Here is a 24,151-nt window from a genome sequence, read left to right on the forward strand (position 1 = left end):
TCTCTGGCTCCTTGTTCAGCTAAGACTATTGGTCATGAAACAGGATTTCTATGGTCAATGTGTGTGGACAGCTGGTACTTTATTCTATCATTTACACGACTGAGGATCTGATGAATGCTGATTTTGAGTTTTGTTTATTTATACACAATGTGGATGTCACTGGCAATGCCAGCCTTTATTGCCCATCTCTAACTGGCATTGAGAAGGTGATGCTAAGCCATCATCTCAAATTGCTTCAGTTTGTTTGGTGCAGGTACTCCCTGTGCAGTTGTGGAGGGAGTTCCAGGAATTTTACCCAGCAATGATGAAGAACTACAATACATTTCCATATCAGGATGGTGTGTGACTTGGTGAGGAATTTGGAAGTGGTGGGTTCTTGTACCTTTTCCCTTCTTTTAGAGGTTGCAGGATTCAGAACTAATGCCAAAGAAGCCCTTGTGAGTTGCTGCAATGCATTTAGTTGGTGCTACACATTTCATCCATGATATGCCAGTGGTGGATAGTTTAAGGTAGTGGATAAGGTGTAGATCAGGCAGGCTGCTTTGTCTTGGATGGTGCCAAACATATTTTTCGAGCTCCACTTATGCACATTAAGTGGATTTGGAAAATATTCCATCACATTCCTTACTTGTGCATTGCAGAAAGAAAAAATTATTTGGGGAATCAGGAGATGAACATACAAACATACAAATTAGGAGCAGGAGTAGGCCACTCAGCTCCTCAAACCTGCTCCACCATTCAATGAGTTAATGGCTGATTGGATTGTAACCTCAACTCAACATTCCCACCTACTCCTGATAACCTTTTATTCCCTTGCTTATCAAGAATCTATCTAGCTCTGCCTTTAAAATATTCAAACACTCTGCTTCCACCAACTTTTGAGGAAGAGATTTCCAAAGACTCTGCCCTCTAATTTCTGTTTTAAATGGATGACCCTTATTTTTAAACAGTAACCCCTAGTTTTAGAATCTCCCAAAAGATGAAACATCCTTTCCACGTCCACCCTGGCAAGACTCCTTCGGATCTTACATGTTGCAATAAAGTTGTCTCTTACTCTTCTAAACTCCAGTGGATACTCACTTAAACTGCCCAACCATCCCTCAAAACACAACCTGCCCATTCTAGCTATTAGTCTAGTAAACCTTCTCTGAACATATTTACATTTTTCCTTAAAGAGACCAATACTGTACACAGTAGAAACATAGATTCCCCACAATACAGAAGGCGGCCATTTGGCCCATCGAGCCAGCGCTGACAACAATCTGACCCAGACACAATCCCCATAACCCCACGTATTTACCATGATAATCCCCCTGAAACTAAGGGGCAATTTAGCATAGCCAATCAACCTAACCGGCACATCTGTGTACTGTGGGAGGAAACTGGAGCACCTGGAGAAAACCCATACAGACACAGGGAGAATGTGTAAACTCCACACAGATAGTCACCCGAGGTCAGAATTGAACCTGTGAGGCAGCAGTGCTAACCCACTGTACCACTGTGCTGCCCATACTCCAGATGTAATCTCCCCAATGCCTTCTAAAACTGAAGCATAACCTCTCTACATTTATATTCAATTTCCCTTGCAAAAAACAATATTATTCAATTAGTTTCCCTAATTACTTGCTGTACCTGCATACAAACCTTTGGCAATTCATACACAATGACACCTAGATCCTTCTGCATCTGAGCATGCAATCTCTCAACACTTAGATAATATGCATCTTTTTCATTCTTCCTGCCAAAATCCACAATTGTACGTTTTCCCACATTATATTCCATTTGCCAGATTTTTGCCCGCTCAGTTAATCTTTCTGTCCCCCTCTTTTTTGAACAAAGGATTTACATTTTCAATTTCCCAATCTAACAGAACCTTTCCCGAATCTAGAGAATTCTGGAAAATTAAAACCAATGCATCAACTATCTCATGAGCCACTTCTTTTAAGACCCTAGGATGAAGTTCATCAGGACCCAGGGACTTGTCAGTCCACAGCCCCAACAATTTGCTCAGTACCACTTTCCTAGTGATTGTACTTTTCTTGAGTTCCTCCATCCCTTCCATTTCCTGATTCACAGCTATTGCTGGCATGTTACTCGTATCCCTCTATAGTGAAGACCAATGCAATTTATCTACCATCTCTTTATTTTCCATTGTTAATTCCCCATACTTACTTTCTACAAGATCAACACTCTTTTCTTTTTAAATATCTACAGAAATTCTTACTTTCTTTTTTTATATTTATAGCTATCTTTCTCTCAAACTCTACTTTTTCCTCCTTATTAATCTTATAGTCATTCTTTGCTGTTTTGTTATCTTCAGTCCTGTCTTCTGATCTGTCAAACACCCTTGCACAATTATATGCGTTTCCTTTGTGTTTGATACTCTCTAGCTTTTTCAGTTAAGCAAGGCTGGTGAGTGACCCCCTTGGAATTTTTCTTTCTTGTTGGAATGCTTTATCTATGCCTTATAATCTGAAATGTCCCCATAAATATTTGCCACTGCATCTCTATTGACCTATCACTTAACCCTAATTTGCTAACTTTAGCTAACTCTGCTTTCATGCTCTTATGATTACCCTTATTTAAGTTTAAAATGCTTGTATTGCACACACTCCTCTCTTCCTCAAACTAGGTGTAAAATTCAATTATATTATGATCACCCTAAAGATGCCTTCACTATGAGGTCATTAATTAATACCGTCCCTTGCCAGGTCTCATACAGCCTGCTCTCTGGTTGGTTCCAGAATGTGCTGTTCTACGAAACTATTCCAAAAACATTCTATGAACTCATCTAGCCCACCCTTGCCCACCTGATCTTTCCAGTCTATATGTAAATTAAAATGCCCCTTGATTAGCACCATACGCTCTGACAAATTTCTTTATTTTTTCCTTTATACAACCATATGTGTACTGTTAGGGGGCCTGTACACCACTTCCACAAGTATCTTGTTGCCTTCATCTCTACCCAAACTGTTTTTATCCTAGTTTCCTGAACTTAACTCATCCCTCGCTATTGTGCAAATATAAGCTCGTCCAATATTTTTGTGTTGGGGGAGGGGGGGGGGAGCACATTTAAATTTGTGCTCACTCAAGAGGCTAATGAGCACATTTCAGAAAGAAAGGATTGGGCACAACATTTCAAAACAAAATGAACATAAGAAACAATTTGCTGAGCAAAAATAAAGCAATGTCAAAGTAATAAATTGATAATTAAACTAAGACTTATTAAGAAAGACAACCATTAGAGTATGAGAGGGTATATATATGTATCCCGCTCATTTCCAGTATAAGAGTGCTCACTCACTCACTCACCCCACCCTCTGTGCAAGTGGGTGAGAATATGTGTTGGTGAGTGGGGGTGATTGAAGGTGAATGAGAACCCTGAGACTAGGAATGAGCCGGGCACACATTCACTTAGCCTCTCAGATACTGACATGTACGCACACATCCACACTCCCTCCCTCACACATGCACATACGCACACTCTCCCTCCCTCACACACACTCTTCCCCTACATTCTGTGCCATTGGTACTCTCAGTACTCCTTCCAGTATGTTCAACATATGTCTCATTAGCTGAAGGGTCCTGTAACATGCCTGGAAGTGTGGTGGAGGCAGGTTCAATCGAGGCATTCAAGAAGGCATTAGACGATTGTACAGAGGTACAGGGAAAAGGCAGGGAAATGGCACTAAGTCATGATGCTCATTTGGAGAGCCAGTACAGGTACAATATTTTTTCAGGTAATATTTGAAAGCTAAGTTAACCTGGCTAACCAACAAGTGCTAAACTGCACCCTTTTGTACTGAAACTATATATTTTTTAATGGGATGTGACTGTCATTGGTTAGGCCAGCATTTGTTGCCCATCCCTAATTGCCCATGAGAAAATGCTGGTGAGCCACGTTCTTGAACTGCTGCAGTCCCTGTGGTGTAGGTTTACCCACAGTGCTGTTAGGGAGTGAGTTCCATGTTTTTGATGCAGTGACTCAAATCATCACAACTCAAAAAACACATTTAATGTAGACATTAATTGCATGAGTGATTTTTAATACTACAACAGAACGTATCTTGAAACGGCATTCATACAAATTTTCACTTTACCTCCAGCTTTTGTTTGGTGTCTTTCCCCAAAAGGTCTCGGATCTCTTCATTGTAAATTTCCAAATATGAAGCCCTCACCAGGAATTTTGTATTTTCTGTACACTGTGGATGAACACACAGTGGCAGTGAAACCACTTAAACTGCTTACACTTTGCTGCAAAGTAATCAAAGTACTGAGTGATATTAAATCTAAATGTAATGATATTGAAAGCTGTGTTTCATTTTATGAAAAGCTAAGGAGGAAGATACTGTATGAGGAGGGAGACAACAACAAAGAGAAGAAAATATAAATAAAAATAGCAGCTTAAAATGTATTTTTGAGGTCACTGTTCTTTACTTCCTCCCACAAGTAATCAACTAGTTTCTAATCCTACCTCAATCCAACCTCTAGGAATGGCAAAAGTGATTTACCATCCAGCTTCATATTCTTCCCTTGGAGAGCTGCTTCATCTTTGGTTGGACATCACAGACAGTGTTGTCCAACTTCAGTGACAGTGACCCCGGTGAAACCCAAACTGAGCATCCGTGAGCAGGTTATTGCTGAGCAGGTGCTGCTTGATAGCACTGTTGATGACCCTTCCATCACTTTACTGATGATCGAGAGTAGACTGATTGGGCGGTAATTGGCTGGGTTGAATTGGTCCTTTTTGTGTACAGGACATACCTGGGCAATTTTCCACATTGTTGGGTAGATGCCTATGTTGTAACTATACTGGAAGAGCTTGGCTAGGGGAGCGGCAAGTTATAGAGTCATAGAGGTTTACAGCAGGGAAACAGGCCCTTCTGCCCAACTTGTCCATGCCGCCCTTTTTTTTTAAAACCCCTAAGCTAATCCCAATTGCCCGCATTTGGTCCATATCCCTCTATACCCATCGTACCCATGTAACTATCTAAATGCTTTTTAAAATACAAAATTGTACCCGCCTCTACTACTACCTCTGGCAGCTTGTTCCAGACACTCACCACCCTCTGTGTGAAAAAATTGCCCCTCTGGACACTTTTGTATCTCTCCCCTCTCACCTTAAACCTATGCCCTCTAGTCTTAGACTCCCCAACCTTTGGGAAAAGATATTGACTATCTACCTGGTCTATGCCCCTCATTATTTTATAGACCTCTATAAGGTCACCCCTCAGCCTCCTACGCTCCAGAGAAAAAGTCCCAGTCTATTCAGCCTCTCCTTATAACTCAATCCATCAAGTCCCAGTAGCATCCTAGTAAATTTTTTCTGCACTCTTTCTAGTTGAATAATATCCTTTCTATAATAGGGTGACCAGAATTGTACACAGTATTCCAAGTGTGGCCTTACCAATGTCTTGTACAACTTCAACAAGACGTCCCAACTCCTGTATTCAATGTTCTGACCGATGAAACCAAGCATGCCGAATGCCTTCTTCACCAATCTGTCCACCTGTGACTCCACTTTCAAGGAATTATGAACATGTATCCCTAGATCTCTTTGTTCTGTAACTCTCCCCAATGCCCTACCATTAACTGAATAAGTCCTGCCCTGGTTCAATCTACCAAAATGCATCACCTCGCATTTGTCTAAATTAAACTCCATCTGCCACTCGTCAGCCCACTGGCCCAATTGATCAAGTTCCCGTTGCAATTGGAGATAACTTTCTTCACTGTCCACTATGCCACCAATCTTGGTGTCATCTGCAAACTTACTAACCATGCCCCCTATATTCTCATCCAAATCATTAATATAAATGACAAATAGCAGTGGGCCCAGCACTGATCCCTGGGCACACCACTGGTCACAGACCTCCAGTTTGAAAAACAACTCTCTACAACCACCCTCTGGCTTCTGTCAATAAACCAATTTTGTATCCATTTAGATACCTCACCCTGGATCCCGTGAGATTCTGGAGCACAAGTTTTCAGTACGATAGCTGGAATGTTATCAGGGTATCCAGTGCTTCCAACTGTTTCCTAATATCACATGGAGTGAATTGAATTGGCTGGAGACTGGCATCTGAGATGCTGGGGATCACTGGAGGAGGCCAAGATGGATCATCCACTCAGCACTTCTGGCTGAAGATTGCTGCGAATATTTCAGCCTTATCTTCTGCACTGATGTGCTCGGCTCCTCCATCATTGAGGATGGGAATATTTGTGGAGGCTCCTCCTCCAGTGAGTTGTTTAATTTTCCACCACTATTCACGACTGGATGTGGAAGGACTGCAGAGCTTAGATCTAATCCGTTCGTTATGGGATAGCTTGGCTCTGTCTATCACTTTCTGTTTTTGCCATTTGGCATGCAAGTAATCCTGTTTGGTAGCTTCACCAGTTTGACATCTCATTTTTAGATATGCCTGGTGTTGCTCCTGGCATGCCCTCCTGCACTCTCCATTGAACCAGGGTTGATCGCCTGGATTGATGGTGATGGTTGAGTGGGGGATATCCTGGGCCATGAGGTTGCAAATTGTGGAGTACAGTTCTGCTGCTGTTGATGGCCCACAGTGCCTCATGGATGCCCAGTCTTGAGTTGCTAGATTGGTTCGAAGTCTGTCCCATTTAGCACGGTGATAGTGCCACACAGCATGATGGAAGTTATTCTCAATGTGAACGCGGGACTTCGTCTCCACAAGGTCTGTGCCGTGGTCACTCTTACCAATACTGTCATGGACAGATGCATCTGCAGGCAGCAGATTGGTAAGGATGAGGTCAAGTATGTTTTTTCCTCTTGTTGGTCCTTCACCACCTGCTGCAGACCCAGTCTAGCAGTTATATCCTTTAGGACCCGACCAGCTCGATTAGTAGTGCTGCTGCCGAGCCACTCTTGATGATGGACATTGAAATCCCCCACCCAGAGTACATTTTGCGCCCCTGCCATCCTCAGTGTTTCCTCCAAGTGTTGTTCAAAGGAGGACAGTACATGGTAACCAGTAAGAGGTTTCCTTACCCATGTTTAACCTGAAGCCATGAGACTTCATGAAGTCTGGAGTCGATGTTAAGGACTCCCAGGGCAACTCCCTCCCAACTGTATACCACTATGCCGCCACCTCTGCTGGGTCTGTCCTGCCGCTGGGACAGGACATATCCAGGGATGGTAATGGTGGTGTCTGGGGTGTTATCTGTGAGGTATGATTCCGTGAAAATGACTATATCAGGCTGTTGCTTGACTAGTCTGTGAGACAGCTCTCCCAATTTTGGCACCAGCCCCCAGATGTTAGTAAGGAGGACTTTGCAGGGGTGACAGGGCTGTTTGTTTTGCCGTTGTCTTTTCCAGTGCCTAGGTCGATGCCAGTTGGTCCGTCCGGTTTCATTTCTCTGTTGGGACTTTGTAGCGATTGATACAATTGCTAGGCCATTTCAGAGGGCAGTTGAGAGTCAGCCACATTGCTGTGGCTCTGGAATCACATGTAGGCCAGACCAGGTAAGTATGGCAGATTTCCCTCCCTAAAGGACATTAGTGAACCAGTGTGGTACATGGCCTCTTGAAGCATATTACTTATGCTTCAAGAGGACATGTACCACACTGCATGTTTTGATGTTAAAGCAGGATGTAATTCATTTATCTGCATCTTTGACACTAGATAAATGCTACAAAACTAGGACTATTACTGGAAAAAATGAGACATGCACAAAAAAACTGCATTGTATCACTATCCCCTTTGCAACTTTGAGTCCCACAAGAATTCAATAGATAACCCCACAAATCCATATCTTATAAAGTCTGAGCCATAACTTAACTACCTGGATACTCTCAAATATATGTTCAAAAGCTCTGGGAATAACTCCTCGTTGCGATGTTGGATGAGAAATGCCTTGCATGGTGAATGACTTCCCACTTCCTGTCTGTCCATAGGCAAATATTGTTCCATTGTAGCCTTCAGTGACACCCTAGAAAAGAATAGAATTACTCATAATTGAAAATTATAATAATGAAGGCATAAAATGCTGTCTTAATCAGACTGATGATTATCATGTGTGGTATGGAAACAGATGATTTTTATACTCATATAGTTTTTAGACCATGTCCACAAAAATATATTTATTTTAAAATTATAATTTAAAAATGTTGCCTCTCCACTTCCCTCCCCTTCTTTCCTAAAATCCACCTTTCTTTTACTCGTAGCCTTCTCTACACTGGGCTTCTCCAAAATCTCTAAACGTTCTTGTAACCTTCTGGTGGAAAATAAATGTTTTGGGTCTAGCATCCTGCATCACATATAAAAAGTCACAATTGTCTCAGTTTCTTCAGAAAAACAATAATACATTCTTGCTTCACAGGCTTTCACCACTTCACAAAGCTCTTTCTCCATCTTTTAAGCAACCACAGTGTTGTCTTCCGACATTGCAACAGCAACTACACTTGATTACCTCACTGACTGTAAAGCACTATCTCAGCCAGTACAGGGATTGAACTGATGCTGTTGGCACTGTTCTACAATTCTATACTAAGCTAATCGACACTCTCCCCTACCCCACTGAAATAGTAAGAGTTGAAACAGCACTCATTTATACTATGAATGTATCACACTGTCCTAAGGGCCTCCTTCTCCAGAATAGAGACCAGGACCCCCCTCCACATTGGGCAAGAAAGGGTTTAGAAAGTGAAATCCACATAACCTGACCCCAACATTCCCACCACAATTTTGATGCTGAGATGTATCAAGGCATAGGTGTGTTCTTGGTATGAAGAGGCAGAACACATTAATATCTTTAGATCAGTGACCTATTATGCGCAATTATGTACCAAATTTCAAAATAACTTGTCCTGTACCCATTTCCTGGGAAATGGAAATTTGGCATCGAATCAGAGGTGACGGTTGGCAGCTCCCCAAGGTTTAAGTTTAAAGTTTATTATTGGTGTCACAAGTAGGCTTACATTAACACTGCAATTAAGTTACTGTGAAAATCCCCTGGTTGCCACACTCTGGCGCCTGTTCGGGGGTACACTGAGGGAGAATTTAGCATGGCCAATTCACCTAACCAGCATGGCTTTTGGACTGTGGCAGGAAACCAAAGCACCTGGAGGAAACCCATGCAGACAGCAGGGAGAATGTGCAGACTCCGCACAGACAGTGACCCGAGCTGGGAATCGAACCCGGGTCCCTGGCGCTGTGAGGCAGCAGTGCCAGCCACTGTGCCACTGTGCTACCCAAACCTTGTGAGCCAGGAGGAACAATGCTCCCTCTGAGCCTCTCAAGGAAACCTCTCAGGGACAAAAGTGGGGAATTATGCTTAGAGCCCAAAGAAGTAGGGGAGATCCTAAATGAATACTTTGCGTCGGTATTCACAAAGGAGAGGGATGCGTTGACTGGGAGTGTCTCGGAGGGGAGTGTTGACCCGTTAGAGAAAATCTCCATTACAAGGGAGGAAGTGTTAGGTTTTTTAGGGAATATAAAGACTGACAAATCCCCAGGGCCTGATGGAATCTATCCAAGGCTGCTCAGGGAGACGAGAGATGAAATCGCTGGGCCTCTGACACAAATCTTTGTCTCGTTACTGGACACAGGTGAGGTCCCAGAGGATTGGAGGATAGCTAATGTGGTCCCGTTATTTAAGAAGGGTAGAAAGGATAACCCGGGAAATTATAGGCCGGTGAGCTTGACGTCCGTGGTAGGGAAGTTGTTGGAGAGGATTCTTAGAGATAGGATGTATGCGCATTTAGAAAGGAATAAACTCATTAACGATAGTCAGCATGGTTTTGTGAGAGGGAGGTCATGCCTCACTAACCTGGTGGAGTTTTTTGAAGAAGTGACCAGAATGGATGACGAGGGAAGGGCCGTGGATGTCGTCTATATGGACTTTACTAAGGCGCTTGATAAAGTCCCTCATGGTAGGTTGGTGCAAAAGGTTGGATCTCATGGGATAAAGGGGGATGTGGCTAGATGGGTGGAGAACTGGCTTGGTCACAGAAGACAGAGGGTGGTAGTGGAAGGGTCTTTTTCCGGCTGGATGCCTGTGACTAGTGGTGTTCCGCAGGGCTCTGTATTGGGACCTCTGCTGTTTGTGATTTATATAAACGATCTGGAAGAAGGTGTAACTGGGGTGATCAGTAAGTTTGCGGACGACACAAAAATGGCTGGACTTGCAGATAGTGAGGAACATTGTCAGAGGCTACAGAAGGATATAGATAGGCTGGAAATTTGGGCAAAGAAATGGCAGATGGAGTTGAATCCAGATAAATGCAAAGTGATGCATTTTGGTAGAACTAACGTACGGGGGAGCTATACGATAAATGGCAGAACCATAAAGGGTGTAGATACGCAGAGGGATCTGGGTGTGCAAGTCCACAGATCCTTGAAGGTGACGTCACAGGTGAGGAAGGTAGTGAATAAGGCATATGGCATGCTTGCCTTTATAGGATGGGGCATAGAGTATAAAAGTTGGGGTCTGATGTTGTGGTTGTATAGAACGTTGGTTCGGCCGCATTTGGAATACTGCGCCCAGTTCTGGTCGCCACACTACCGGAAGGACATGGAGGCTTTAGAGAGAGTACAGAGGAGGTTTACCAGGATGTTGCCTGGTATGGAAGGGCTTAGTTATGAGGAGAGATTGGGTAAACTGGGGTTGTTCTCCCTGGAAAGACGGAGGATGAGGGGTGACCTAATAGAGGTGTATAAAATTATGAAAGGCATAGATAGGGTGAACAGTGGGAAGCTTTTTCCCAGGTCGGTGGTGACGTTCACGAGGGGTCATAGGTTCAAGGTGAAGGGGGGGAGGTTTAACACGGATATCAGAAGGACATATTTTACGCAGAGGGTGGTGGGGGCCTGGAATGCGCTGCCGGGCAAGGTGGTGGAGGCGGACACACTGGGAACGTTTAAGACTTATCTAGATAGCCACATGAACGGAGTGGGAATGGAGGGATACAAAAGAATGGTCTAGTTTGGACCAGGGAGTGGCGCGGGCTTGGAGGGCTGAAGGGCCTGTTCCTGTGCTGTATTGTTCTTTGTTCAGCCTCCCCAGCCCTAATCTCAAGCCTCACCTCCCCTTGCCTTCTTCATTGCAGGCCCCCCTTCACGATTGCTGAGTGGAACTTTCTCACTAGTGGTGACATCCCCACCTCTTCCTATTGCTAACCTCCCAACATCTCCACTCCCAATTTTCAACTGGGGTTTCCTGTTGATTTCTGATCTCTACCCCCTCCCGTTGGTAACCTTCTCCCTCACCTTAGGGATGGGCTACAAATGCTGACCTTGCCTACATCCCAAGAAACAATAAAAATATGAATGACAAATGAGAAGTCTAAACCCAAATTTCTCACAATAATTGAGACATTGTCAAGCCTATTCAGATAGAAATTAGTTAAAAGAGAATTATGAAATTATATTTATAACAACATAGGACTTGTCATCATCTTTCATTCTGCATGTGTTTTTCTCTTATGTCTGTGCACACAATCTAAATTATTTATAATTGAGAAGGTGGGAAATGTGATTACAATTCTCTCGGGGTGTCATTCTATAATGTCCCACTCTTCAAATTTACGCTAGATAACTATCAGGAACCCTACAGAACCATGAAGGGCTAATAACACGGAGCTGGAAATTAGTAAAGTTTATTTATTAGTCACAAGTAGGTTTACATTAACACCGCAATGAAGTTACTGTGAAATTCCCCTAGTCGCCACACTCCGGCATCTGTTCGGGTCAATGCACCTAACCAGCACGTCTTTCAGACTGTGGGAGGAAACCGGAGCACCAGGAGGAAACTCATGCAGACACGGGGAGAACGTGCAAACTCCACACAGACAGTGACCTAAGCCGAGAATCGAATGCGTGTCTCTGGCACTGTAAGGCAGCAGTGCTAACCACTGTGCCACCGTGCTGCCCAAAATTAGGTCTATGTTGCCCATATCCGTTTTTACTAAGGCAATTTGTGGATCTTGGGTGTACTTTGGAACAGAGAAACAGAAGTGTGGAATTGCTGGTTTAGTTTTTGTTATAAGGAGCATTCGACCTTCCCTGAGGCGAATGAACTTCTTCCCTGCATCAGGGAAGACAGAGTTGCTCCTGTTCTGACCTGGGACTGAACACTTTCAAGTGGCAGTGAAAGTATGTGAAAAAATCATTTTCAATTTAAGTTCATCATCCATGGAAGAAATCAGACAAATCAGTGTTGCAGATCCAGTGGGAAGATAAATATTTAGTTTGATAAACTGAAGTGAAAAACAAAAGAAGGATGGAGTATTCTGCTTAGTGAAGAAATGTCTAATCACATTCACCGATATCATTATTGTTCACAATGGGGTCTCACATGGTTAGGTGTGGACCCAGAATTAAAATTAATGTTCGGGAAATGCTACGGAATTCCCAGTAGCTTTAATGAAGGAGAGTATAGTTACAGCAATCAGTTACAGTGTTGCAATAACATATAAGCAGTCAGAACTACATTGAAGGATTTTGCAAAGTAACTTACATTTAAGGTGTCTGCAACTTAATTCACATTCCACCTGGATTTGTGGTCAGTTGGATGGGAGAACCAACAGGAGAATAACACTTCAAATATTTTCTGTTCACATTTATGAGGAAAGAATTTACTTGACAACATACTCACCAATCTGTCACAGGTACATGGCCTGCTTCCATGGCATTTTCTTCTTCCAGACACAGCCCATCAGTGCCTACCAATTTTGGTGTCACTGCTGGCCCTCTGATTGGTCAGTAGCTCCTGGAGATGGGCAGCTAAACTACAACGGGCAACAGCCCCATCATGACTAATTAGTTGTCTGAACCCAAAAAATGGAGCCAGAGAACACACAAATGGCTATGATGTTGGTGCCCCTGGCTTTCCCACCCATTATCGGAGTCCCACTGCAACACCAAAATTCAATCCAAAGTCCCCTCTTCACACCAAGGACACTCTCCATCATGTTTTGCAAAGTAGGATAACAGAACAGGACCAGTGGCTCAAAACTGGATATCGACACTGTGGGTTATCAGCATTGGCATAACTGTATTCCACCATAATCTGTGACCTCGTGGTCCAGCATATGCCTCTCTCCTCCACCATCAAGCCAGACGAACAGGACCGCATCAGATGCGCCGAAAGAGGTGCCAATCTGGTGGAGCTACCACGCAGGACTAAATGCATACAACTACAAAAGACAAAGTCATAGTGCCAACAGTGCTGAGGAGATTATCCATATTGGCTTTCTCCTGAGGTTTCCACAATGACAGACGCCAATCTTCAACTGAATTGATTCTTTGCCAGATGGTATCAAGAAATGGCTAGTTAAAAAGATATGGACTCTGACAACATTCCAGCAATAGTGCTAAAACCCTGTGCTCTAGAACCAGCCATGGATCTAGCCAAGCTATTCTAGTACAGCTAGCACACTAGCATCTACTGACAAAATGAAAGATAGCTCAGGTCTGTCCCATCCACAAAAAGCAGGACAGATCCAATTTAGCCAATTAACACCCAATCAGCCTAATTTCAATCATTAGCAAATGATGAACAGTAATGTCAACACCGCTATCAAGGAGCACTAACTCACCAATATTCTGCACCCCAATTAAAATGTGCATCTTTCTAAATTAAATTTATAATTCCAGAAAAATGTCTTCTTTTGTATATTAAAATGTACAACTATTTTAGGACTTAAATGGGAATGCTTCTCTGATTTTAGAACACAAATTGATTTTGATTTTTTTTCTGTTGGGGGAGGGTCGCAGAAAAGGTGATCAATCTCTCTCATGTCTTAAAATGTTTGTGCCTGATCGATCTAATAATTAGCTCCAAATCTTTAGGGAGGGAGAAGATAATAGTTGGGAGGGGTTGGGTTCTGTTTCGAAGAAAGCTGCGGCAGTTTGGGTGCTGAACGCATTCACCCACATGTTTCGGAGTCTACAGCTTCTCTTGAGAGGCAGGAGCAGCCGGTCCAAAGTTGTGTCCACAGTGGTAATTGAAATGAACAAAATGTACGAAACTTCTCCATTGTCAACACTGTACTGTCTGATAATGTTGTAAATCACGGCATGCTGATAGCTCCACATTTCTTGACTGCTTGGTTGCTGCTTTGTCAACTGTGCTTTTGCTTGAAAAAAAATTCTCATTTTGGGTTCACTTGCTTCCAGACCTCCTTACAGCCTCTGGTGCAAATATGGACAATAAGAGTTGAATTGCAGAGGTAAGCTGAGAATAACTGCCCTTGGCATCAAGGCAGCATTTGACTGCGTGTGGAACCAAGCAGCCTTAGTAAAATTGAAGTCAATGGGGATCACAGAGAAAGCTCTTCAATAGCTGGAGTCATATCTAGTACAAAGGAAGGTGGCTGTGGTTGTTAAAAGCCAATCATCTCGGTCCTAGAACATGGCTGTTGAAATTCCTCAGGCCACAATCCTAGTTTCAACCATCTTCAGCTGCTAACATTGAACTTTCCTCCATCATAAAGTCAGAAGTGGAGATATTCACTGATGATTGCACAATGTTCAGCACCGTTCATAATTTTAGATAGTGAAGCAGTCTGTGCTCACATGCAGCAAGACATGGACAACATTCAGCTTGGGCTGTTAAGTGGCAAGTAACAATCACACCACACAAGTGTCAGGCAATGACCATCTTCGACAAGAGTTTAATTACCACTCGGACTGCGTAACTGTGTGCAACTCTGTAAAAACAGCACACAGTGAAATGTGAGGAATGTATATTGTTTGTTGAAAAACTGAACTGTAATGTATGTAATGTCTTGGAACTGAGCACTGTAAAATATTGAAGTTAAAGAAATTGGAAATATGACTGTTTTTGCACTGTTTGTAATGATTGGAAATGTTGCTTCAGTAATGGTTTATTTCAGAGTATTTATGAATAAAGTATATTTTTGAAATTAAAAAAGGGTTTAATTACCACTCTCTGACATTCAACAGAACTACCATTGTCAAACCCCCACTATTAATATCCTGGGATCACCATTGACTAGGCACTTATCTGGATCAGACATGTAAATAGTATGGCTACAAGCGCAGGTCAGAGGCTGAGAATTCTGGCAAGTGACTCATCTCCTGATTCCTTACAACCTTTCCACCACCTATAAAGCACAGGTTAGAAATATAATGGGGAATACTCCCTGGATGAGAACTGCGCCAACAACACTAGAAGCTCAACACAACTAAGGTCAAAACAGTCTGCTTGATCAGCACTTCATCCACCGCCTTAAACACCTATTCTTTCACCAGTCCCACAACATGTCTACAATGTGTACCATCTACAATATTCAATCAGAAACATGTCAAGTATTCTTCCACAACACTTCTCAAACTGCAAGCTCCACCAGAAGAATGTGCGCAGCAGATGCATGGAAATACCATACCTGCTCAGTTCCCCTCCAAGTCACACACAGTCATGACTCAGAAGTATTTCAATGATTTTGCATTGTCATTAGGTCAAAACCTTGCAACCACCTATCTAACAGAACTGTGGGCAGACTATCACAATTCGGACAGCTGCAGTTCCGAAAGGTGACTCAACACCACTGTTGCAAAAAATCTGATTTTGTAATTCACGATTTAGAAATATAACTTGTAGTTTGGGGATTTAAATTTTTTTAAATGTAGATAAATGGAAAAATATGATTCAGAAGCTGGTAAACATCTAAAGTAATTGCAAATCAACCAGACCTGGATTAGTTAAAGCTCAAAGGATAACCTGCAGTTATTCAGTAAGGTCAGAGTTGGAAGTGGGGCACTCAAACAATGGATGACCCATCTTTCAGCTTTTGGAAGGGACAAGATGTATACAATTATTTCAATAAATAATTTAAATTACTCATGCAATCTCCAGATCAACGAAGTTAACAGCACCTTTAAACAGGGGGATTTCTTGGTGGAACTAGTTTGGAAAAAGGATTGTTATGTCCATCATTTATGGGATGTGGGTGTCGCTGGCTAGGCCAGCATTTATTGCATAATTGCCCTTGAGAAAGTGGTGGTGAGCTGCCTTCTTGAACTGCTGCAGTCCATGTGGTATAGGCACACCCACAATGCTGTTAGGGATGGGGGTTCCAGGATTTTGATCCAGCGACAGTGAAGGAACAGTGACATATTTACAGGAGTTTGCACATTCTCCTCGTGTCTGCGTGGGTTTCATCCGGGTGCTCCGGTTTCCTCCCACAGTCCAAAGATGTGCGGGTTAGGTTGATTGGCCGTGCTAAAAAATTGCCCCTTAGTGTCCTGAGATGTGTAGTTAGAGGGATTAGCGGGTAAATGTGTAGGGATATGGGGGTAGGGCCTGGGTGGGATTGTGGTCGGTGCAGACTCGATGGGCCGAATGGCCTGTTTCTGCACTGTAGGGTTTCTATGATTTCTATGAGGTCAGAATGGTGAGTGGCTTGGGGTAGGAGGGGAAACTTCCAGGTGGTGGTGTATGTATCTGCTGCCGTGCTCTTCTAGATGGTAGCGGTCATTGGTTTGGAAGGGTCTCTCTAAGAAGCCTGGGTGAGTTCCTGCAATGCATCTTGTAGATGGTACACACTGCTGCCACTGTGCATTCATGGTGGAGGGAGTGAATGCTTGTGGAAGGGATGCCAATCAAGGGGGTGCTTTGTCCTGGATGGTGTCAAACTTCTTGAGTGGTGTTGGAGCTGCACTCATCGATGCAAGTGAAGAGTATTCCATCATACTCCTAAATTGTGCCTCGCAGATGCTGTATATGCTTTGGGGAGTCAGGAGGCAAGTTAGTCACCACAGAATATTCAGCATCTGATCTGCTCTTGTGGTTACAGCATTTATGAGGCGGGTCCAGTTCAGTTTCTGGTCAATGGTAACCTCCAAGATGTTGATAGTGGGGGGTTCAGTAATGGTAATACCATTGAATGTCAAGGAGTGATGGTTAGATTCTCTCTTGTTGGAGATGATCATTGTCTGGCACTTGTGTGGTGCGAATGTTGCTTGCCAGTTGTCAGCCAGGCCTGGATATTGTCCAGGTCTTGTTGCATTTGGACAGGGGCTTCTTCAGTATCGGAGGAGTTGTGAATGGTGCTGAACATTGTGCAATCGTCAGCAAACATCCCCACTTCTGGCCTTATAAAGGAAGGTCATTGATGAGGTGACTGAGGATGGTCGGACGTAGGACACACACCTGAGAAACCATACAAAGGGCTATCAGAAACCAAGACGGTTTTCTGATGTGGAACCACTAAGAAAGAGTGCAGTGAGAGCCCAAGGCATCCAAATTTATCATTCTTAAAGGAAACTTGAAGGGTTGCTTAGCCAAATGCCAATGGAAGTATCCTCATGAAATCTTGTATCTCAAAGAACAGCTGAAACACTAAGGCAAAACCGAAGTGAATTCTGGATAGCTGTGGTGTACCTTGGTTTGGTCCCAGGAGAAGTGAATGAATTCTCAAGATTCTTGCAAATATAAGGGAACTCGTGGATAGAAGTAAAAAGTAGAACAGGATAAAACCTAAATTTATAGACTATAGTATTAATTTAGTATTGTTTGCTTTGTTCAATTTCTTTATAATTTTAAAAATCAAAATGTGGAATTTTGTGGCATAGTTCTCTCAGGTAATAATAGGGAGTTTGAATTTCTCTTTGAATTCTAACAGTCTCTATGGAGATCATAACACCACTTTCTTAAGGGAAATTATAGATAAGCTATAAATATTGATGTTACCAGCAATATTCACATCCCATGAATTAATTAATTTAAATATAGTCCAACCTCTTTCCTTCACCATTAAATGGCATTACCATTGTGGAATCCACCACTGTTGACACCCTGGTGGTTGTCATTGACCAGAAACTTAAATGGACCAGTTACATAAATGCCGTAACTAGTGGAGCAATTCAAAAAATGGGTAATTCTGTGTGGGTGGCTCACCTTCTGACTAAAGGCTAAAAGTGATGGAAACATGAGCGTTACAGAGAAAAAAGAAAATAATTGGACAATAAATGATTCTTAATCCATTATTATTACAACCATCCAAACATCATGCTACTTTGGCTCACTGCCAGATTATGTCTGTAATATGACCACTGGAATGTGCAGAAAGAATAACAATAATACAACAACTTGCTTATTAAGTTTTAAGCTCAGCTGAGTTTACATATATGGATATGTGGGTCTTTGTTGGGTGGTTTTGTACTAACCCTACCTACATATATGGAAAATACAGGTAATTATAAATATTAATTGGAGGGAAATAGTTAATAATCATGAAAATTCAATTACATTTAGACAAGTTAGCTGGGTTCCCAAAGTAAAACATTTACATAGTGATGGGTTACTTTGGAGTATATAACGTTCACACGATATGAAACTGTTTGCAGAACAAGAGGTAAGCAACCAGAGTGATCCCTTCCAACCACACCTTCCCCATTTCCCACCATGGGCTCTGGAGTTCTAAACTGCCATGTCAAAGGTGTGCTCTGTGTTGGGAGGAAACAACATCCACGGATCTCACAGCTGATCATTATCCAATGATATTCTTTCAGAAAATGAGCAGATGTGGGTGTTGAGGCAGGCCCAATTGGTTGCCAGCTTTCACTGTCACAATATGTTGAGTGAAGTACTGGATGACAATCGTGCCCATGGAACCATATGCTTGGCAAACTGGGAGACACTTAGGGAGGAGGTAGCACGTTCTTTCTGGAACCAGTGTGCAAGCAACGTATGTTAGTCACCAATTTAATTGGTAAAGTTACATTTGGTATTTGATACTTTTATTTTGAGCATCCTAGGTAAATTGACCCTTTTATTATTATATTAGTGGTGAGCTGAAAGGTCCTGATTCTTATCAAGTGATACCTATTGGTCCACTGGTCTGAAAGACATGCTGGTTAGGAACATTGGCCATGCTAAATTCACCTTCAGTGTACCCGAACAGGCACACCAGACTAAGGGATTTTCACTTTAACTTCATTGCAGTGTTAATGTAAGCCTACTTGTGACACTAATAAATAAACTTTTTAAAAAATTAATACAGGGTCATCAGCCTGTTGCTCACTGTTCGTAGCAAGCATCAATCTGCCTGACGTTGTGTGTTGTTTGTTCCCACAGTGGTTTTTATGACACAACCTCCTCCCACAGTCCTATTCCTCTGGCTGCTGCTTTACCTCCACCAGCGGATAGGCAATCTCGTTGTACAGTTGCTCGGTGGTGCTCTCTATATAATAGACACCGTCGAAAGTGAACTGTTTGGGCGGCTCTCCGAGCACCCCGGGTTTCTGGATGAAGCACTGGCCTCGGGAAGCGTCCATGGACACCACCACCTTACAGTTCAGGTCCTTCTCGCGGCTGTTGCTGGGTCTGCAGCGGACCACCACCCTCACCGTCTCCAAGGCCATCCCCGCACCCGGTGCACACTTAACTGTTTATTTCCACCCCCCCCCCGCACCCTAGTTAACGACCCTCCCTTACAAACTCCCCATCCCGGCGATTCTCCACCATTGCCGGCAGCGGAATCCGGCAAGCCCAAGCGTCGGTTGCCCCGGCAACAGCCCGGGTCTCCTGGCGGGATCCCAGCTTCCGGCGGGCTGCGGGACACTTCCGGTTTCACTGCTTGCCAACCGTTGCTAATGGTAACGGAGCAGCAGCCAGAGTCCAGTGATCCTCCGCCTTCATTAGATAACCAGAGAGTTTAGCTTCTTTAAAGTCTGTATTTACAGATCAGAACAAAATGTGAGTAAACGTTATAACTAGAATCAGGAATAGAGGAAGGCATTCGGCCTTTCGAGCCTGCTCCACCATTCATTATGATCATGGCTGAGCATCCAATTCAATATCCTGATCCCCCCTCCCCTCATATCCTTTGATCCCTTTAGCCCCAAGATCTATATCTAATTTCTCCTTTGAAATCAGACAATGTTTTGGCTTCAATTACTTTTTGTGGGTGTGAATTTCACGCATTCACCAAAAAAAGTTTATTTATTTATTAGTCACAAGTAAGGCTTACATTAACACTGCAATGAAGTTACTGTGGAATTCCCCTCATCGCCACATTCCGGCACTTGTTCGGGTCAATGCACCTAACCACTCTCATTTGATTTGATTTATTGTCACATGTATTAGTATACAGTGAAAAGTATTGTTTCTTGTGCGCTATACAGACAAAGCATATCGTTCATAGAGAAGGAAATGAGAGAGTGCAGAATGTAGTTTACAGTCATAGCGAGGGCGTAGAGAAAGATCAACTTAATGTGAGGTAGGCCCATTCAAAAGTGTGATGGCAGCAGGAAAGAAGCTGTTCTTGAGTCGCTTGGTACGTGACCTCAGACTTTTGTATGTTTTTCCAGATGGAAGAGAGAATATCCGGGGTGCTTTGGGTCCTGAATTATGCTGGCTGCTTTGCTGAGACAGTGGGAAATGTGGACAGAGTCAATGGATGGGAGGCTGGTTTGCATGATGGATTGGGCTACATTCATGATCTTTTGTAGTTTCTTGCGGCCTTAGGCAGAGCAGGAGCCATACCAAGCTGTGATACAACCAGAAAGAATGCTTTCTATGGTGCATCTATAAAAGTTGGTGAGAGTCATAGCTGACATACCAAATTTCCTTAGTCTTCTGAGAGAGGCGTTGGTGGGCTTTCTTAACTATAGTGTTGGCATGGGGGACCATGACAGGTTATTGGTGATCTGGACACCTAAAACCTTGAAGCTCTCGTACGTTTCTACTTTGTCTCCATTGATGTAGACAGGGGCATGTTCTCCACTATGCTTCCTGAAGTCGATGACAATCTCCTTCGTTTTGTTGACATTGAGGGAGAGATTATTGTCGTCGCACCAGTTCAACAGATTCGCTATCTCATTCCTTACTCTGTCTCGTCATTGTTTGAGATTCGACCCAGTACAGTGGTGTCATTAGAAAACTTGAAAATCGAGTTGGAGGGGAGTTTGGCCACACAGTCATAGGTGTATAAGAAGTCTAGTAGGGGGCTGAGGACACAGACTTGTGGGGCACCGGTGTTGAGGATGATCGTGGAGGAGGTGTTCTTGCCTATCCTTAGTGATTGTGGTCTGTGAGTTAGGAAGTTCAGGATCCAGTCGCAGATAGACTCTCTGCGCTTCACTCTCTGGGTGAAGAAAGGTGATCTAATGTCAACACTGGGCAAATCCTCACTGTGAGACCTTTGGTCAGTAAAGGCTGTAGATACTATAGGGTAACATTGTGTAGGAGCACCAAGGGTTTAAAGGTTATTTATTAGTGTCACAAATTGGCTTACATTAACACTGCAATGAAGCCACTATTAAAATTCTCCAGTTGTCACACCCCGGCACCTGTTCAGGTACACTGAGGGAGAATTTAGCATGGCCAATGCACCTAACCAGCACGTCTTTCAGACTGTGGGAGGAAACCAGAGCACCTGGAGGAAACCCATGCAGACACAGGGAGAACGTGCAGGCTCCACACAGACAATGACCCGAGCCGGGAATCGAACCAAGGTCCCTGGCGCTGTGAGGCAACAGTGCTAACCACTGTGCCACCCTAGAAGCAAAAACAGGCGCTAACAGAATTCACAAGGGTCAATAAATCATTTCTGTTTGTAACATAATCCAAATGTCCAGGCTAATGCTCTGGAAATATGGGTTCAAGTCCCACCACAGCCGATGGGGAAATTTAAAGAAAGTTAATAAATCTGGAATTTAAAAGCTAGTCTTGGTAATAGTCAATAATAGACCATTGTCAATTGTTGTAAAAGCCCATCGGGTTCACAGATGTCTTTTAGGGAAGAAAATCTGCTGTCCTTATCAAGGTGGTATTTAAATATGGCATCAAGGAACCCCAGCAAAATTGGAGTCAATGGAAATCAGGGGGAACCTCTCTCTGCTAGTTGGAGCACAAAGGTTGTAGTTGTTGGAGGTCAATCATCTCAGTCCCAAGATATCACTGTACGAGTTCCTCAGAGTAGTATCTTACACCTGACCACCTTAAGCTAGTTCATCACTGACCTTCCCTCCATCATAAGGTCAAAATCCTGGAACTCCCTCCCAAACAGCACTGTGGGTGTGTCTACACCACCTGGACAGCAGTGGTTCAAGAAGACAGCTCACCACCACATTCTTAAGGGGCAATTAGGGATGGGCAATAAATGCTAGCCTTGCAGGTGACAACCACATCTCCTGAAAGAGAAGAAAAATTGATGTGTTGTTGGATAAAGATGTGAATGAAAAGGTTTCTGCAGGTGATTTTTATTATTAGACAGTGGACAAAGGGACAGTGTTGGGACGTCCAACATGAACGCAATGGCAGGGAGTGGTAGACCCATGGTGTTCATAGATTTATTGAAAATTTGACATTCTTTGTTAACCCATCAGCAGCAAAGAGGTTCAGGATGTATCCTCCCTGCTCTTCTTCCTCCTCTGAAGGTGACCTCTGGATTCTCGCAGCAGAACACCTGGGCGCCTGTTTAAATGTGTACTGGAGGGCTCCCCAAAGCCCATATCAAACTCTGGTTCAGGCACTGGAAGCACTATTCAAGCACGATTGTCTGCTCCGTGATGTTCCTGGTGGTTTCATGGTTCTTGTTGTACATGTATTATCCATGTGGTGTTGGGAGGTGGAAGGGGTGGGTCATCAGCCAGGTGAATGCGATAGCCTTTGTCCCTCAAGCCATTCTCTGCCTCTGTATGGGAGCCCCAAAATGGTGGAATGCCTGCATCCGGGCTGCTGCCAGGATAGTGGGCATCACCGACATGATGTATGGTGGTCACACATTGATGGAATGGTAGCCCTTGCAGAGCCATAGAAACCCTACAATGCAGAAGGAGGCCATTCGGCCCATCAAGTCTCACCAACTTTCCAAAAGAATATCCTACCCAGGCCCACACCCCCTGCTCTATCCCTGTAACCCCGCGCGTTTACCATTACTAATCCATCTAACCTACACATCTTTGGACACTAAGAGGCCATTTAGCATGGCTAATCCACAGTCCACATCTTTGGACTGTGGGAGGAAATCGGAGCATCCAGAGGAAACCCATGCAGACACAAGGAGAACATACAAACTCCACACGGTCAGTCACCTAAAGCCGGAATTGAACCCGGAGCTGTGAGACAGCAGTGCTAACCACCATGTCACTATGCAGCCCTGAGCCATCTGAGTGAAATCAATAGACCCCCTGCACCGTTGGTAAATTCATTACCCTGGCAACCCTCTCAGGGTTGAGAATTATGTCCTCACTCTTCCTGGCGAATGTGGACTCTCTCAGTGTAGGCATCTCTGGCTGAGCCAGCATTTATTGCCCATCTCTAAGTGCTCTTGAACTGACTGGTTTGCTAGCCCATTTCAGAGGGCATGTAAGAATAAATCACATTTACTCTTCGGCCTGGAGTCAGATGTAGGCTAGACCAGGTAAGTAAGGGATGGCAGCTTTCCTTCCTTAAAGGGCATTAGTGAACCAGATGGGGTTTTACGACAATGGTTTCATCATTAGACTTTTAATTCCAGATTTTTATTGAATTCAAAGTTCACCATTGTGGAATTTGACTCTGGGTCCCCAAAGCATTACCCTGGGTCTCTGGATTTCTAGTCTAGTGACAATACCATTATACCAGTGCCTTCCTTGTTATTTCCCAGATACTCATGGATGGTGTACTGCCAGAAGTTGAGATGTTAACATTATCAACTGGAACGATGTAGAGGCATAAAAGTTCTATCTGACAGTGACCCATTGGGCCACTGGCAGCATCAGCTTCGCCTCAACCTCTCTCTGGTGCAAGGCTCCAGATTGGGTTGAAGGAAGTAGCCGAGTTCTGTGGCCACTTACTTGTTGAATCTGAGTTGCCTTAAATAGGTGAAATGCTCTCGGAAGAACCCTTGGTGGGTAGGGCCTTATGTAGAGAGCCCTTTTCCTATCCATCTTCTCTGTAGCCTTTGCTCCATTTGAAGGTTACATTGCTGATCCATGACCGTGCAACCATAGTCTCCATACTTCGATCAACAAATCCTGCTCCCTTCCTGATTTTAATCAACAGCTCTTCAAACCACCTAAAAAAAAACAAAGTATTTCCACTAAATTGTCTAAGCAGACAGCAAGAGTTCCTCACCTGCAAGGTGGTGGCTGGCCTTTTAAGTAGCACCAGTAGTGGTCTATCACGTTGCTGAACCCACATTAGTGATTAGCACTGCCATTCAGCGCACAGGTGCAGA

The 24,151-nt window shown here is 43.6% G+C and overlaps 1 protein-coding gene across 1 annotated transcript in view; it reads right to left on the minus strand.

Annotated features, from left to right (window-relative positions):
* The window catches only part of kif17 (kinesin family member 17), a 71,943-nt gene extending 52,594 nt beyond the window's left edge, over positions 1 to 19,349 (minus strand). Inside the window, exons 1-3 of the mRNA XM_078239717.1 lie at positions 19,119 to 19,349; positions 7,804 to 7,950; positions 4,101 to 4,202 (exon numbers count right to left, since the gene is read on the minus strand). Coding sequence (XP_078095843.1) covers positions 4,101 to 4,202; positions 7,804 to 7,950; positions 19,119 to 19,349 — 480 coding nt within the window. The remainder of the gene's footprint in view (positions 1 to 4,100; positions 4,203 to 7,803; positions 7,951 to 19,118) is intronic.
* Positions 19,350 to 24,151: the final 4,802 nt, after the last annotated feature.

This window comes from Mustelus asterias, chromosome 22 (genome assembly GCF_964213995.1).
Source record: "Mustelus asterias chromosome 22, sMusAst1.hap1.1, whole genome shotgun sequence".
NCBI lineage: Eukaryota > Metazoa > Chordata > Chondrichthyes > Carcharhiniformes > Triakidae > Mustelus > Mustelus asterias.